This window comes from Bidens hawaiensis, unplaced genomic scaffold (assembly GCF_021521415.1).
Source record: "Bidens hawaiensis isolate Kalapana, Puna unplaced genomic scaffold, B.hawaiensis_p1.1 tig00024513_1, whole genome shotgun sequence".
NCBI lineage: Eukaryota > Viridiplantae > Streptophyta > Magnoliopsida > Asterales > Asteraceae > Bidens > Bidens hawaiensis.
This window is the reverse complement of record NW_027493878.1, coordinates 98,126-114,645: the sequence shown is the minus strand read 5'-3', so window position 1 is coordinate 114,645 and position 16,520 is coordinate 98,126. Positions and strand designations below refer to the sequence as shown.

At 33.0% G+C, this 16,520-nt stretch overlaps 3 protein-coding genes across 3 annotated transcripts; 2 read left to right on the top strand and 1 right to left on the bottom strand.

Annotated features, from left to right (window-relative positions):
• Nucleotides 1–12: 12 nt before the first annotated feature.
• Nucleotides 13–4,382, bottom strand: LOC143569502 (uncharacterized). Its single transcript, XM_077055392.1, has 6 exons — nucleotides 4,335–4,382; nucleotides 2,513–3,103; nucleotides 1,686–1,935; nucleotides 1,461–1,616; nucleotides 1,134–1,376; nucleotides 13–314 (listed from the first exon to the last, which is right to left on the bottom strand). Exons 2-6 carry the CDS (start codon nucleotides 3,073–3,075, stop codon nucleotides 159–161), a joined length of 1,368 nt encoding a protein of 455 aa, XP_076911507.1. The 5' UTR covers nucleotides 3,076–3,103; nucleotides 4,335–4,382; the 3' UTR covers nucleotides 13–158.
• Nucleotides 4,383–7,894: 3,512 nt separating this feature from the next.
• LOC143569503 (cinnamoyl-CoA reductase 1-like) lies at nucleotides 7,895–9,486 on the top strand. Its single transcript, XM_077055393.1, has 5 exons — nucleotides 7,895–8,069; nucleotides 8,150–8,304; nucleotides 8,400–8,585; nucleotides 8,682–9,034; nucleotides 9,255–9,486. Exons 1-5 carry the CDS (start codon nucleotides 7,949–7,951, stop codon nucleotides 9,430–9,432), a joined length of 993 nt encoding a protein of 330 aa, XP_076911508.1. The 5' UTR covers nucleotides 7,895–7,948; the 3' UTR covers nucleotides 9,433–9,486.
• A 3,396-nt stretch (nucleotides 9,487–12,882) lies between these two features.
• LOC143569501 (uncharacterized) lies at nucleotides 12,883–16,276 on the top strand. The gene is made up of 5 exons (XM_077055390.1): nucleotides 12,883–13,494; nucleotides 14,000–14,249; nucleotides 14,933–15,088; nucleotides 15,187–15,429; nucleotides 16,051–16,276. Exons 1-5 carry the CDS (start codon nucleotides 12,911–12,913, stop codon nucleotides 16,186–16,188), a joined length of 1,371 nt encoding a protein of 456 aa, XP_076911505.1. The 5' UTR covers nucleotides 12,883–12,910; the 3' UTR covers nucleotides 16,189–16,276.
• The last annotated feature ends 244 nt before the right edge of the window (nucleotides 16,277–16,520 follow it).

The following is a 16,520-nucleotide window of genomic DNA, read 5'->3' as shown; positions in this document are numbered from 1 at the left end:
TATAAGAATTACAAAATCATAATTATTTGAAGTAATAATCTACATGAAATACACACAAACTCAATTTAAGTTAACCTTCCAAACGTTAACTTGGAATCGAAGATCTTTATTTTTCAATAGATTTACCAACCGACAAAGGTTGTCACGGATCATATAAATTACATGTTCAAAGGTACAATAGGTTGGTACCCATCGCCATCTCGCTTTCTTTGTCGATAAGCAATTAAAACAACAGCAAAAGGTGCTAGCACAACTATACCCCACAAGCATTTTGCTATCTTTGATTCTTGCTGACCTTCATCCACGGACTGAGACTGCAACTATGATATATTATTATTGCTCTTGTGATGAGATAATTACACAGTACAAAATTTGTTTAAGCGACTAAACTAGAGTTAGAATTTAGAAACTTAGTAAACAATAAATATAAAATGACAATAAATAAAAGAGAATAAGATTGTTCCATTTGTTTGATATTTAGAATTGTACTATATAACATAGTAATAATTTTCTTACAAAAATTATTTTTATTTGTCTTTATTGAACTGTGTTTGGATATTTAACATATAATGAAACATTAGACTAAACCGATGTGCCATATCAATTTTTCTAAGGGAAAATTCATAATAGTCAATTTTTACTAACATTTTCCAATTTTAACTATCTTTTTGAAGAAATATCTAAAATATGAAATTTTTTTGTCAAATCCGACGGAATTTCAACACCGTCCGACAGATTTCATTAACCTGTAAATTTGCATCATGTGTCAACATATTAATGGATCTGACAGAATTAGTTAATGAACCGTCAGATATGACGAGCAATTAAATAGTCGGATCAGACATAAGCATGAACTGCACTGTTTGACACGACTGTTTATTATTACCTCAGCAACCTCACGAATCCGTCGAAAACGTTTATAATTAGTCGGATTCGCGGGAAATTTCAATACATGTTAATGCGCTAGACAAATCCGTGGGATCAGTTCTTGTTTATGTCTGATCCGACAGAATATATGACCAATTTGGGAATTTTTCCGATACCGTAGCTCTTCTTGGAATCTGTTAGTCAAAAATGACCATTTTAAGAATTTTCCTTTGTTTTAATACTCAAATAGAGGGTAGAAACCATACCTGAACTAGATCATTCAACTCCAAGGAAGACTCAACAACAAGAATATAGAAGAGTCCCATAACTCCAGTATGACTCTTTTCACTGCTGTAATTAACCTCGAAAGTTAAAGCTTCATTTTTAGCTATCTTCACGGACCCCGGTTCAGGATAACACGTTGACATTCCTACAATGTAACCCGCTTCATCTCCTACACTGCTTCCTTGCCCGTATATCGGTTTAGACATGCATATAATATTTCCTACCTAAATAAATTAAAAACTTTTGCTTTTAAAATGCATTCTAGACCATAATAATAAGTATCCAACTTTTAAAACCGAAAACTTTACCTCTCCATATAGAGCGGTTTCTATTCCCCCAATATGCTGGTGTCCGACACCATAAATGACGTCACCAGCAACTGGGAAGGTCACCGTTGACCTTCTGGTACTGGTGAAGTCAGTAGTAGCTACTTCAGTAGTAGGTTTTTTGATATCGTACTCGATCTGTAGACTAATTGTATAAAATTATCTATAAAGATAGCAAAAGTAGAATTTTGATACGATTCAACTTACGGTGCAATTATGGATTCCCGTGTGCTGCCAAGTATCGGTGATATCAAACATATAGACTTTAACAGGTATAATGGAGTCACTCCAATCAATCCACTTAATTGTGTACTTCATGTAAACGTCTCTTTTAAAACTTTGAAGCTCGTTTTTCACTTTGCATTGTGCTCCATCGTAGCAACAATATTTCCCTCCCCCGTAATTCAGATCCATCAACCGATGGCATTCGTCCTCCGTGATGTTAAACAAGTCACATCTGCATTTCAAAACAGATAACATGGTAATCATAGAGATATTTAGTAATTAATAATACCACAAAAAGTTTATATGATTTGGTATGTTTGTTGACTTTTCAGCAAGTTTGACTTTGACTTTTAGCAAGTTTGACCATGTTGACTTTTCACTAAGTTTGACCATTCTAACTTTCAGTAAGTTATTTTCGCTAACAGAACCCGAAAAGTTTTTTAATGACGAAAACCATCACAAAATCGACTTAACGGCATCCATACAAGTCACCTTGTTAACAAAATGTTGTATAAAAACCTCTGACAAAAACCGTCACACGTTAAAAAACTGAATTTAGCGAATCCTTATAAGTTTACCTAGTCAAAAGATGACTTAAAATCCCTAAAATCTAAAAACTTTAACAAAAACATCACACATTAATTTTTTTTTAACTTAATACAACCCATGCATGTTAACCTAATTAAAACATGAATTTTAGGTAAATTTGACCGTGTTACCTTTCTATTTTCGTTAGACATATCTATTTTCGTACCATTTTACACCATACGATACTTGTAATAAAATTCTATAAATTAATTACACGATACCTGCATTCAGCACATCCAAGTACATCTACTGCACTCCGAGTGTCAATAGCGTGGATATTAAACATCCATTGCTCTAGATATCCATCAGGAACTTGCAACGGATTACCCACTTCGATAGCATAAGGATCAGGAATATACGTGGATGTTTTTCGTGTTTCAGCTCCTAGTCCCCAAACCTGGGGAACAAGACGATCATTGCATACTCCGGAGTTCCCAGCCAAGATGAAATCCGATTTGTTTAACCCTGGATTACCGCCTTTACGTATGTAATAATTCAATGCAACCCAATGATGGAGATAAGTTTCTTTAAGAGAAACAGGATTCCCGGTTTCATCAACAAATTCGGCATCGAAACTCTTTATAGCAATATGACCTTTTGGGAACTCAATGTTGTAGTAATATTTGTTTGAGACCGAACCCGGGTATTGAGTTATCTTAGGTGATTTATACATCTTTGATTTTAACGTGTGTTCGGGTGTTACGTGTGCTTCGGAAGTTTGATCACTTGTTGCCCATAGTGTGATTGCTAGTAAGAACAACAAAAGTTGACTACAAAGTGACATTGTTCACCCTTGATGTCAATCAATTAATCTGAACAAGATATATAAAAGATAATCTTTGTTACACTAAAACAACACATGATTGTATGTTGTGAATATAGTTCCAGACTATCAAACAAATGAGTATTGACAAAATTCGGTAATTTAGAAAAAAAAAAAAAGCTTCTTAGTCCAGATTTTGATAATATCGTAGTATATAATAGTTCGTTACTCGGCTCGTTTTCAATAGATTTTGTATCAAAGCATATATAAAAGAAAAAAAACAAAACGACGTATTTAGATTTAAAAAAAAAAATTCAGATATTGTTTGTCATCAGTGAAAATTTAAATTTAGTTATTGTATGTTATCAGAGAAAAATTAAATTTTGGTTTGTCACAGGGTTAGCTGTGTATGATACTCGGTATAGATTACAATGTTAAAAAATGCTTTATTTCAAATACAACTTCACTTTTTTATATAATCGCGAGTTTAGTCTTTTTTTAATACTTAACTAACATAAGTTATTAGAGAAAAATAAAAATGGATTAAGATCTGGATTAAGATCGTATAATATAAGTAAGTTTAAATAAATACATAAATATATATATATATATATAACTATTGCAAACAATTTGGTTCCTATAAGATTTAAACTTGGGTCAGGAAACAAAACATGCAGAGCATAAACCACAACACTGTAAGTGTTTCTTGATTCCACCACCAATAAAAATATGCAAATTAAACAGCTAAATTATCAACTACTGTTTGAACCCACCCATCATTTTAATATGTATATTATTTCTATTATGTGTTAAATTTTCAACTTAATTAAACTCGCTCTAAGTTCCCAGGAAAATCAAAAGTTGTTTAATTTATAAACCAAATTAATCAACTTTCAGTTTTATATTTAAAGATATAATAACGAAAGTTGTTTAATTTGTTTTATGATGTCATTTAATTTAGTGAAGAAACTATGATTACACTACACTACTACTAAAGATTTAAGAAGTTAAGGACTTTGAAGTTACTAAGTATTAACAAACCAACTTTCAAATGAGAGCAATGAAGTAAGAAATATGTATTTATCAAGAAGTATTGGTTTAAGTTTCTTTAAACAACTACATAACTTTAAAACCATCCGATCGATCCATTGGATTATCGTAAAGAAGCATCTCAACTGTATAGATAACTAACTAATTAACTGAAACTGAATTTACACACTAATAGACTAAAGAACTCTTGAAACTACCAAAAGTTTACAAAAAATGCATCAAGAAAAAACCGAAAAGAAATGTGTACCACGATGAAATCTATGAACTTCGAATTCGCATCCGTACATCACCAACCTTTAAAAGATTAGAGAGTACCAAGTGGTTGTTCATAGGATTTTAAAAATAAAATGGGGTGATATTATGTAGGTGGATGGGTTCAGAAACCACACGTTTCTCTACATGTCATGTTTTAGGTCATGTGGGTTTGTTTGGGAATAAGATGTATCATCCAACACTTGGAAATATAAATATAAACTTATATGGCAAATTTCAGTTTTCTTAAATATTTTAAATACTTTGGTCTAAATAGCTTGAAAAAAAAATCAAATTGAAATCCACAACAGCTAATGTCAGTTATATTTTGCTTCAATCTACCGTCATTGTGGGTGATGATGCGGGTCCGTAGAAGGAATGGAGATAGCCGACGGTCGTCTCATGAAATATGACATGATTAGAGGTAAAAGTGCGACATGTGGTAAACTAGTAATTAATCAAGTCGGCATAGCCATAATACGTACATTGATCTAATTCATAATAAATACTACAAATAATTGTATACAACATTTTATTCGTGTATGATTTGAAGAACAAACGCTTCATAAAAAACGGTGTTAATACATGCTCAAGCGTACGCGTCAATGTGTTCCCGGGCATGTAATCATGTCATTGTTAGGGTATACATATTTGATGCATTCTAAAAGTACTATTGTTTTAAGTATCGTCACCATCTAATGCCAGATATCTCGCTCTGATATCATGAAAAACTTGAAAGATAAAGTGATTAAAATAATTTAAGCGTACAACGTTTTTTATAGGGGTGTGCGTGGTGCGGTTCGGTGTGGTTTTTAACTAAAACCGAACCGAAAACCAAACTTTTGGTTTTATGATTTTTTAAAACCGTTTGGTTTCAGTTTTTTCGGTTTCCGGTTTTTGGTTTTTGAGTTCGGTTCGGTTTGGATGCGGTTTTTTCGGTTTTGCTAATCAAGCCAAAACTTTTTGGGTAATAAAAAAACTTTACCTAAGACATTGAATATTTTTGATCTCAAATATTAAAAGCTTATAAAGGATACTTTAAAATTAAAATGCGAAATCAAAACTAAAACTAAAAGTATCAATATTATTAGCTATTAACCATATGCAGAAACTAAATATATTTGTTATTAACCATATGTTAAAACTAACAAATAGTCATTGACAGATTTTATTTTATGATTACTGTTAAGATATTATGGTTATTATGATTTTTGTCATTTCGGTTCGGTTCGGTTCGGGTTTTTCGGTTCTTTACAAAACACAAAACCGAACCAAAACCAAACCACCGGTTTCTAATTCGGTTTGGTTTTTTCGGTTCGTTTTTTTTTGGTTGTTTCGGTTTTGGTTCGGTCTTTTCGTTTTGTGCACACCCCTATTTTTTATTATCAAAAAATGATCATACTCTCTATAGGTAGGGAATTATAATGGCCTAACGAAACAAATTATAATAAATTAACTTGTATATGATATATAATTATATATACATGTAAACTGGATATCTCTAATACAAGGAACACAATCAGGCACTTATTTGAATAATAGGAGGTCGACTAAATTAAGAGAAGATAGGAAAGACAAGTTATCTTATTATACTGTACGAGGACGTTGGCGGACCCAAGATTTTTTTTCATGGGTGGCAAAGCTAAAATTTTATGAGGGGCAATCAAGATTTTCAGGCATAAATAACGCTATTTTTTATGGAGTGCAACCGCTCTGCATTGCGTCTATGTGGGTACGCCCCTGTATGTGCATACGTTTGTCAGTTCGCCATTTCCACGTGTGAGGGAATATTTACTTTGATGATATACTTATGTACTGAGTTTGTAGCTGCCCGTGAATTTGTGCTTTGTGTCTTGTCATATTTATTTAAGATCAATAAATAATAATTACGAGTTACAATTCTTTTTTTATATAGAAATCTGCATGTATTTTAACATGTGTCATGTTGCATGCCTTAAAGCAGGATTCTTGGCTACAAAGACAATGAACATTGGCAGTAGATTTTGGGTCCATTACATTTTAAATGCAGGAGATTTTTTTTTACTATTGAATTAATTATATAACAAGGATTCTTTAATATGAAACTTGTAATTTGACAAAGCGTTGCGCCACGTTAAACCCTGAAAAAAATTAACCTCCGTGAAACTCTATATGGAAAAAAAAAACTTGTAAAAAATGAAAGGAAAAACAAACTTAAAATTTATGACGACGTCAACCACAAGGGAGGGGTTGACATAAACACGTCGCAACAGCATATTCCTAAATTTATAATGTGTTATATTATATTGTTAGAATGTTGAGAAGGGTAAAAAAGTCACTTTACTAAAGAGTTGTAATAGGATTTTTGAGTTATACTTCTTATGAGTAATAAAATTGCGGGTTATACCTTTGTTTTTGTGTATCGTTTATCGTTTGAGTCATATCGATCGTTTGAGTTGAACAGGTTGAACATTTCTCTCCAGACCAATGATGATAGTACTCCAAAGGTGAAGGTGACTCACAATCTACTAAGCATCATTTGTACTGTATTGATAGGTAATGATTTTGTTGGCCAAAAAATATGCCACTACTCAAAGTGATTGAACAGGTGGTGGTTGCTACTGAAAATCAGATTATGAAGTTTAGTAATGGATCACATCTTATGAAATTGTGATAGATAATTCAAAATTTAAGAAACCAATTTTTTAGTGTTATTTAAAAATAACTCGAAGTTCATTTGAAAAAACCTTGGTAATAAGTAATACAGAGTAACTTGCTCGAAATTGACTCGATGCATTGCTCGAGTTGGTTGTAAATGAACAAAGTTTGAGCTGATCCTGACCCATGTAGGTTAACTGGTATAACTTATAAGTAAATTTTTTTATTTTATATCCTAGTTCATTTTATTCTTTCATACCCGATATTTAAAACCCAAGTGTCGAAGCTCAAATGTTACGACTCAAGTGCCCATCCCCGATATTCTGATAGTGGTAATTGAACTACTTTTGTTATTATTATTCCACTGATTTGGTGACCTAATATTCGACCAACTACTTACCTGTGTTAATCTTCTGCAAGGATCTTCCATCCTCGGTTTAAACTACTTTTCTAGTAATTTGTTGAATTTTGAGTGTGTATATATTTTGTATTCACTTGAACTGCATTTTAATCTTACTTTAACTATGCTATGCATTTAGTAATATAGTTGTTTTAATCTTTAAGTGTCGGTGCAACTTATTTTCTACTGGTTTATATATTTTTATTAAAGTTTAAGCTTTTGTTTAAAATACACGAAAATATATTGTGACAAATAATTAACTGGTGGGACATAGACTACAATCATGTTACACTTTGAGTTGTTCAAATATCTCTAAGCTTTCCAAAAAAAGAAGCTCTGAAATAATAGCTTGCTTGAAATCAACTCGATTTTAAACGAGTCGGCTTCGCTTGGCTTAGGCTCTGGCTCGGCTTGTCTTGTAAATGAGCCAAGTTCACGTTGATCTGACTTGCTTTAGTTCGACTCGTGAACAGAAATCTCCATTTATAAATATTAGCCTATATATCCACTGTCAAAGCATTAGTATCCCTCAGCCTATCCCTTACAAATACAATTATGTCTCCAGCATCAAATCAAGTCGTTTGCGTAACCGGTGCCGGCGGATACATTGCCTCATGGATGGTCAAGTTTCTCTTGGAGAAAGGTTATATTGTTAGAGGAACCGTTAGAAATCCAGGTACAATATTATTAAATATTAAGTTTTGTTTATTTCTATTTCAAAATTCTTAAACTATCTTTCATGTCAAATAATATTAGATGACCCGAAAAATAATCATCTAAGAGAACTCGAAGGAGCGAACGAGAGATTAACATTACACAAAACTAATCTCCTTGATTTCGGGAGCTTACGAGAAGCCATTAATGGATGTGATGGTGTTTTCCACACTGCTTGTCCAATCACTAATGATCCGGTATGCATTTAGTTCACTAATGACATGTTACAGTTACATGAATGTTTCCTGTCTACTGGACGGGTATAAAACTAGTTAATTGTATGTTTAATCAGGAAAAAATGATGGAACCGGCGGTGACGGGAACAAAAAATGTAGTAGCGGCGGCGGCTGAAGCTAAAGTCCGCCGAGTGGTGTACACCTCGTCCATTGGAGCGATGTCCATGGATCCTAACCGGACTCCGGATGATGTTGTTGACGAGAGTTGTTGGAGCGATCTAGAATTCTGCAAGAATACTGATGTTTGCCCTCATCCCACCCTCCCTGTTTCTGCTATTGCCATTCCTAAATTTCGTTTTATTAACTATTCATATGACGCGATCTTTTTTTATTGATAGAATTGGTATTGCTATGGAAAGGCGGTGGCAGAACAGGGTGCATGGGACGAGGCTAAAGCTAGAGGGGTTGATCTGGTTGTGGTGAACCCGGTGATAGTGTTGGGCCCACTTTTGCAACCCACGCTTAATGCGAGCCCTAAACATATTTTAAAGTATCTCACTGGGTCAGCAAAGACCTATGCTAATTTGGTCCAAGCATATGTTGATGTACGAGATGTGGCATTGGCACACATTTTAGCATTCGAGACTCACTCGGCTTCTGGTCGGTATCTATGTGTCGAGAGTGTGATTCATCGCCAAGAATTGGTCGAAATTTTAGTCAAACATTTCCCAGAATACCCAATTCCCACCAAGTAAGTACACGCACTATTACCACTACCACTACCACTACCACTACCATTACCATTACCATTACTACCATCATGGTCCCACAATGTGCATGCTTAACACCTATACATGACAATATGTCCGGACCCATGTACCAACTGCACCTTAGAATCCAAATGTATTAATCATTGTTTTAAAGTTTAACTCATAGATTAATATTTATGATTTGCTACTTATAAATTACAGATGTAAAGATGAAACAACGCCAAGAGCAAAACCGTATAAATTCTCAAACCAAAAACTTAAGGACTTGGGCCTCGAGTTTACCCCAATTAAACAGTGTTTATACGAGACGGTTAAGAGCTTGCAAGAGAAGGGCCACCTCGCCGTTCAACTGACCCAGACCGACGATAAACGTATCTAGTCCTAGTAACTTTAATTACATATTATGTTTATGGCTATGTTTTCATTGTAACACTTATATAAGTTCTGTGTATTTGTCAATGCATTTAGTACAAACACATAATGGTGTACGTTATGTAATCTCAGTTGATGTGTTGCCTACAATCTACCTTCTAAGATGTAACTATGTTATGCTGGAATGGAAAATAATTAGTTGGTGTGATCGACTCGTTTGTACACCAAACTTTGCAATAATTTTGGGCCTTGTCGTGATTTTCGCAACCAAATGCACAGGGCCGTCTCCAAGAATTATAAAAAAAATCATAAAATAAAAAAAAAACTCAAAAATCAAAAAAGTATAAAAACCAAAATTCTTATTTTATCATCCCGGTTTCATAAAAAAAATAAAAAAAAAAAAACCTCGGTTTAGCTAAATTATATACACATATGTATAATATATACATATATGTATATTTACATGTTTTTTTGTACACATGTGTATAATTTAAGATAAATGATACTGTACATATGTGTATATTACGTAACTAAAGATCATATAAAATTATACATATGTGTATAATACGACGTTTTTTTTTTAATTTTTTTTGAATTTTTTTTATTTTTTTATTGAAACCGGAATGAAATATAAGAATTTCGGTCTTTTTACTTTTTAAAAATTTTTATTATTTTTTGTTTTATGATTTTTTTAAATATTTTTTTTAAATTTGTTTTTAGTGGTCCAAAATGGTTCTCAAAGTTCTCAATTTGCAAAGGGTTCTCTTAGGATCCTTACCTTGTATATATATATATATATATATATATATATATATATATGTTTTATGCCGTCAAAAATTAAGTATCCCTGCTGGTTGTCTAGGTTGGCCTAGCCCCCAGTTGGCTGTGCAAACGCAATCCAACAATTGAGATGGTACCAAAATTAAAAGCTAAAATTATTTTTTTCTCACTCAAAATCTTCACTAAGAGATTTACTCCCAAAATGTCCTTTTATGACTTTTTATTCCAAAATTGTCCGTAAACACTAGCGCCCGACCACAAAAGGCTCGTGATGGCTCCCGTATCAACTTTAAATTCAATAGTTTCATAAAATTCTACATATATAACTGCGAGGCTTATTTTTATCTACGTGCCGATATGAATTTTATTCAAAACATAATAGGGTCATATTTATATTGAACATTTCGATCTAAATTTGACCCAGCTATTGACAAAACGAATTTTAAGTGTCAAAATTTGGGAACGATAGCTCGAACCCTTCCATGTGAAAAAAGGCTTACATAATACTAGCAATTTCATGATGCATATAATGATTTCATCTAGAAAATATCAAAGAACTCAATTTTAGCGAATAGCAACAAGTGAGTTTTAATTTGGATTTTTAGAAGTAAATTAAAATACCTGGGTTGGGCCATATATTAAATCTCACCCATTTTAGGCGAGAGGCCCATAGAACCTTAGCCCATACGCTTTCTAAATTATATATAAGGGGTGTTTCATCTATTTGGTGAAAATCCTCTATTCTCTTAATATATTTGGTAATTACATCATCTATTGTAGACATATACATATGCATTTCAACAATGGATCGATGACGGAGTATCCGACGTTACTTAGTTGGCTGTTCCAAAAAGAATAATTCAATCCGATAAATCTCGATTTTAATTAATCGATCACAATCCTACCGCTCAACTAGCACTAGCCAGTTAAATAACCATGGATTTCTGTTACATGAGAACAAGAAAATGTTAAATTTGAACTATCCACAATGACGTCTTTTTATCCACTTTACTTTTGATGTTATATACAAAACAAGGACATTCCCATTTGGGATAGACATAACATTATACATATATAGTGTGTATATAAATACTAGTTTTTATCCCCGTATTACGGGGGTTGTTTTATATTATTTTTTTTAATATTTATTTATTTTTTGAATTTTTATTTTTTTATTGTATGAAAGTTAATAATATAATTATGGTTTGATGATAAATTATTTCATAAATAGATGAGATGTTATAACCCGATTGAAAAGCTATATGAGTTTGATGAGACCTAGGACCCGCTTATTTTTTTTACTATAAAATCGGTTTTTCAATTATAAATTATATATATCTTTTTTAAAATAAATCATATATTAATTTTTAGTATAATCCTACTTTATAGGATTTTTGTATCAAATATTTGGTAAATTAGTTTTTAATTTAATTAGATGTTATAACCTGTTTAAGAAATATCTGGGTTTAATAAGACCATACCCGTGAATTCGGGTCAAATGCATGAGAAACCTTCATTTAAAAATTAAGCAAATCTGGTGACTCCAAAAAATGGGAGCGACCACATCGCGACACATAGGATATTTATGTTTTCGTTTATATAGATTATGGATAGATACGTATTTTTTATTAATTTTTTTAAATAAAGGTGTAATCACTATGCTAGACGTAATTACATGCACATAAATTAATAGAAACAAACTGGACCCGCACGTATTTTCTAGTACCCATAACAGATCTCTTGTTTTCATCATTGATTTTGCCGACACTGGTTTTATTAAATATCCAACTACTGATTACTGTTATATATCTCGAAAAGAATGGATTCAGGCCGTGAAACTCAGTGATTAACATCCATTTAATTATCTTATCTTCTGGGTATGATCTTTTCCCATTTTCTTGATAATAATATTATGTTAATTAGTCTTGATAGTTTGAAAAGATGTTAAACCCTAGAGAAGCTATAGTTATTAATTATGTTACTCTTAAAGATCCATCAAATTGAATTGTATTGAGTTCTTGGGTGTTTTAAGAATGAAATCTATTTGTGTCACGAGCTTTTCGAATGAAAACGAGTAAATTTACTTAGATAGTCATTTTTATGGGGTGGTGATGAAAAATAAAAGGATCATGAACTCCATGTTCAATGATTCATAGTTTTGAAACTATTTTAAATATGTTGTGAAACAAAGAAACTGAAATATTTAACTGATAATAATATTGCATTAGGTATGCTGAGCATACATGGTCTTGGTTGTTTATTTACACTGCAGTTTGTGTATCTATTAAAGGGGGGGGGGGGGGGGGGGTAGAAATTACAAATATTGGTCAACTATGCACACACCGTATGGCATCTAATCTCACACTATTTCGAACGGCTGTCCAAATAGAGCGCGCACAAACATTCATTTTTATTGAAAACATTCAAAGTTTGACGTCTATTGGCCAAACGGCCTTTCTGACCGATAATTTTCAAGGTTTGACTCTTTTTTTGTCAAAACGATCATTGAGTGTTTCATGGACAACCATTTCATAGTGTGAAATCATATGGAGGTGGTGTCGCTATAGCATGACCACACTCTTGGTTTCATGAAAATCCAAAACCTAATAATATATCAAACTCTATATGCAGATACAAATCTTGTGTTGTTTTATTGTATTTCTTCTTTTTCTTTTTTGCAGATCAATTGAGGTCGAGTGTCAACGATGTCACATGCTACCCGAAGCGTAGCTTTGTCGTTAGCTATTGCTTTATTCGCAATATATGCTCAAAATCCGGAAGCTCATGTAACACTTGAAAATGGTTTAAAATCCATGGTGTATCTATCACCTAAGATAACCCAACATCCGGGTTCGGTTTCAAACAAGTTCTACTACGATATCGAGTTTCCAAAAGGCCATATTGCTATAAAAAGTTTCAATGCTGAAGTTGTTGATGAAGCAGGAAACTCTGTGTCTCTTCAAGAAACATATCTACACCACTGGATAGCGGTAAGGTACTACTATCGCAAGGGCGTTAATAACACGAAGTATAATGTGAATCTCGGGTTCCACCAATCAGATTTCATTGTTGCTGGGAATGATGGAATATGTGCTCATAATGGTCTTCCTCAGTTTTTTGGATTAGGATCCGAAACACGAAAAACATCCACTTATGTTCCTGATCCTTACGGAATTGAAGTTGGTAATCCGCTTCTAGTTCCTGCAGGATATGAAGAAAGATGGATGTTTAATATCCATGCAATTGATACTCGAGGCGCAGTAGACGCAATGGGATGTACCGAGTGCAGGTATTAGATTTGTTACATATTTTTAGGAGTAAACTGTGGTTTTCGTCCCTGTGGTTTGTTTAAATCAGTGGTTTTAGTCCAATAGTTTTAAATTTGCGATTTTCGTCCATGTGGTTTCATTTCACTTGCAATTAAACCCGACTACACTAAGCCCGTTAAGCTTTGTCGTTAAACCCATCACGTGAGGGGCAGTTTTGTCTTTTTTTTCTCCCCAAATAATCCCCACTCCTAATCTGCAAGCCCTCTCACATGAGGGGTTGGGGTGAAGAAAAAGGACAAAACTGCCCCTAACGTGAGGGCACGCTGATGAGTTTAACGACCAGACTTAACAGGGTTAGTGGGGTCGGGTTTAATTGCAAGTGAAATGAAACCATAGGGACGAAAAACGCAAATTTGAAATTATTGGATTAAACCGTTTATTTAGACAAATCACAAGAATGAAAACCGTAGTTTACTCTATTTTTAGTATATACGTAGTTTTTATGCTATTGTTTTGGGACTGCAGATGTGACTTGTATAACGTGAAGGAGGATGAATACGGTCGGCCTTTGAAGCCGAGTTATGTGGGAGGATTATATTGTTGCTATGATGGAACACAATGCAAAGTGAAAAATGAGGTTGCAAGTGTTGAAAGAAATATTTACTTGAAGTACACTGTTAAGTGGGTTGATTGGAGTGACTCTATAGTACCTGTTAAAGTGTTTATATTAGATGTCACTGATACTTGGCAGCACACTGGAATCCATGACTGCCTTGTAAGTTCTACAACTTCTTTTGTTATTTAATACAAGCCTTTTGATCTTGATAAATAACTATCATCTTGGGACATGACAAATCAAATTAAATACTCTTTAATAAAATTTAAAAACTTTTTGTTATTTTGCTAGTGAAATTTTGTAGTCATTGGTCTTCTTGGTAAATAACTCTCATCTTTTTTATGTAAACTTAAACAAGTTTTAATACCTTTTTAGTATAAATGTCATTAAGAAAACATCCAAACGATTTACAATGAAGTGACAGGTAAACGGGCAACAAATTGTGCTGCAACTCCCTTTTTAGTTGAAAGTTGTGAAGCTTTTTTGTTATTTTTAGTAGATAGTTATCACCTTTTGACATAAACTTATTGAAATTAAACACATTTTTAGTGAAATTTTGAAGCTTTTTGTTATCTTGGTAAATAGTTTACATCCTTTGACAGTAACTTGCTACATCATATCTTGCCCCTTGTTAGTAAAATTTTGTAGCATTTGGTATTGTATACATAATTTGATACACACTTATGAAAATTCAAAACTTTCTTTGCAAAATTGTTACCTTCTGTTATCATGATTAGCATTCATCTTCTCTTGTCATAGAACTTACTGATAATAAACACATTGTTAGTTAAATTTTAATGCCTTTTATTATCTTGGTTAAAAATTAAATTATTAACGTGCAGATCGAGTATGATATTGAAAAATCTACCACCGGAGTTGCTACTAATAACTTTACGAGCACCACAAGATCAAGTGTGATATTCCCTATTGACGGTGATGTCGTTTATGGTGTTGCTCACCAACATAGTGATGGTATAGGTTCTGCTCTATATGGCGAGGTAAACATTTCATTTTTTTTAATCCACATTTGTATCTTAACTTCTTAAGTATCAAGACATACATTTTGAAGCAAAAAAAAATGTTAACTTTTATTAAGGATGGACGGGTGATTTGCTCGTCTAAACCTATATACGGGCAAGGAAAGAGCGCAGGAGACGAAGCTGGTTACATTGTAGGAATGTCCACATGTTATCCTAAACCTGGTTCTGTGAGAATAGTTAAAGGTGAAGCTTTAACTTTGGAGTCTAATTACAGCAGTGAAAAGAGCCACACTGGAGTTATGGGGCTCTTCTATATCCTTGTTGCTGACTCTTCGTCGAATTTGAACGAACCGGTTCAAGTAAGATTTCTACTCATTTTTTCAAGAAATTGATTTCGGTTTTATATATAGCTTATTTTATATTAAAGTGATTGGCATGGCATATATAAGTTTATAACAAGTAAAGTGGTCTTCTGGATTACAGTATACAAGTACTATTAAGACTTAAAATTAAAGATAAATTTTGACCTACTTGTCAACTAATTTAGATGTTATTTTACTAGTAACAAATTTTCTTTTTACATGTTTAATGAACAGTGTTATTTTATCATCATTTCATTTTTATTTTTATTTTGCAAAACTCATTTTTAGTCGACCCGTATTGTGTCCCCCTAAACAATTTTTAAAGCAAAGGCACAAGAGGGTGTTTAATTCTCATTTTGTATCCATTGACTTCATGGTTGAAGAAATTACGACTTACGAGTCTCTTTGGGTAGTTTAAACTCCGGTCAAACCACAAGGAAGTAGATTTATTATCTTTTCCCGTTCTCTTTTGTGTTTCTGTTTGTTATTTCCATCTTCCCACTAGAGGCACTTGCGTATTTTTCTTATATATTATATTTTTATCGCGGTGAAGAAAAATATATATTTACGCGACACAATTTACAATAATTTCTTTGTATGCAACATTTTTGTTTGCAGATTCATGAAGAATCAAAAGTGCCTATCTTCTTGTGGGGTGTATTTATGTTTGTGTTGGCAGTTTGTGCTGCTGTTTTGGTTACTTATTATCAAAGAAGGAAGCAAAATGAAGATGGGTATCTGTCTATTGCAACTTGAACAGCCTTTTGATCATCTTATCTGAGAAAATTGGTCGAAAATTCGGACAGAGCCGTCATATAGTTTATTCATGCGGTTTTTAGTATCGATAGAAAACCAGTTACAAAAGAATATGAAGTGATAAACTTTTATATATACTGCTATAGTTTTCTTTTTTATTAACTAATGCATTATATTATTTGTGGTGGCCAAAGTATTTTACAAACTTAACGTAAGAATTATTAAGTTTTTCTAGAACAAAGGTTAAACAAAGTGTGGAGGTAAGGTACCAGATAACCCATAAAACACAAGATAGATCAAAGCGTCACATTGCACTCATCGCCCTTCGCTCG

Bases quoted from the DNA above. Each gene is read 5' to 3' on its own strand.
- LOC143569502 (XM_077055392.1), bottom strand. From the start codon at position 3,075: ATGTCACTTTGTAGTCAACTTTTGTTGTTCTTACTAGCAATCACACTA. The intron at 1,936-2,512 runs GTATCGTGTAAT...TTTGAAATGCAG, and splicing joins CTTGGATGTGCTGAATGCAG to ATGTGACTTGTTTAACATCA. The intron at 315-1,133 runs GTATGGTTTCTA...TCATAGTTGCAG, and splicing joins AGTTGAATGATCTAGTTCAG to TCTCAGTCCGTGGATGAAGG.
- LOC143569503 (XM_077055393.1), top strand. From the start codon at position 7,949: ATGTCTCCAGCATCAAATCAAGTCGTTTGCGTAACCGGTGCCGGCGGA. The intron at 8,070-8,149 runs GTACAATATTAT...AAATAATATTAG, and splicing joins AGGAACCGTTAGAAATCCAG to ATGACCCGAAAAATAATCAT. The intron at 9,035-9,254 runs GTAAGTACACGC...TATAAATTACAG, and splicing joins GAATACCCAATTCCCACCAA to ATGTAAAGATGAAACAACGC.
- LOC143569501 (XM_077055390.1), top strand. From the start codon at position 12,911: ATGTCACATGCTACCCGAAGCGTAGCTTTGTCGTTAGCTATTGCTTTA. The intron at 13,495-13,999 runs GTATTAGATTTG...TTGGGACTGCAG, and splicing joins ATGGGATGTACCGAGTGCAG to ATGTGACTTGTATAACGTGA. The intron at 15,430-16,050 runs GTAAGATTTCTA...TTTTGTTTGCAG, and splicing joins ATTTGAACGAACCGGTTCAA to ATTCATGAAGAATCAAAAGT.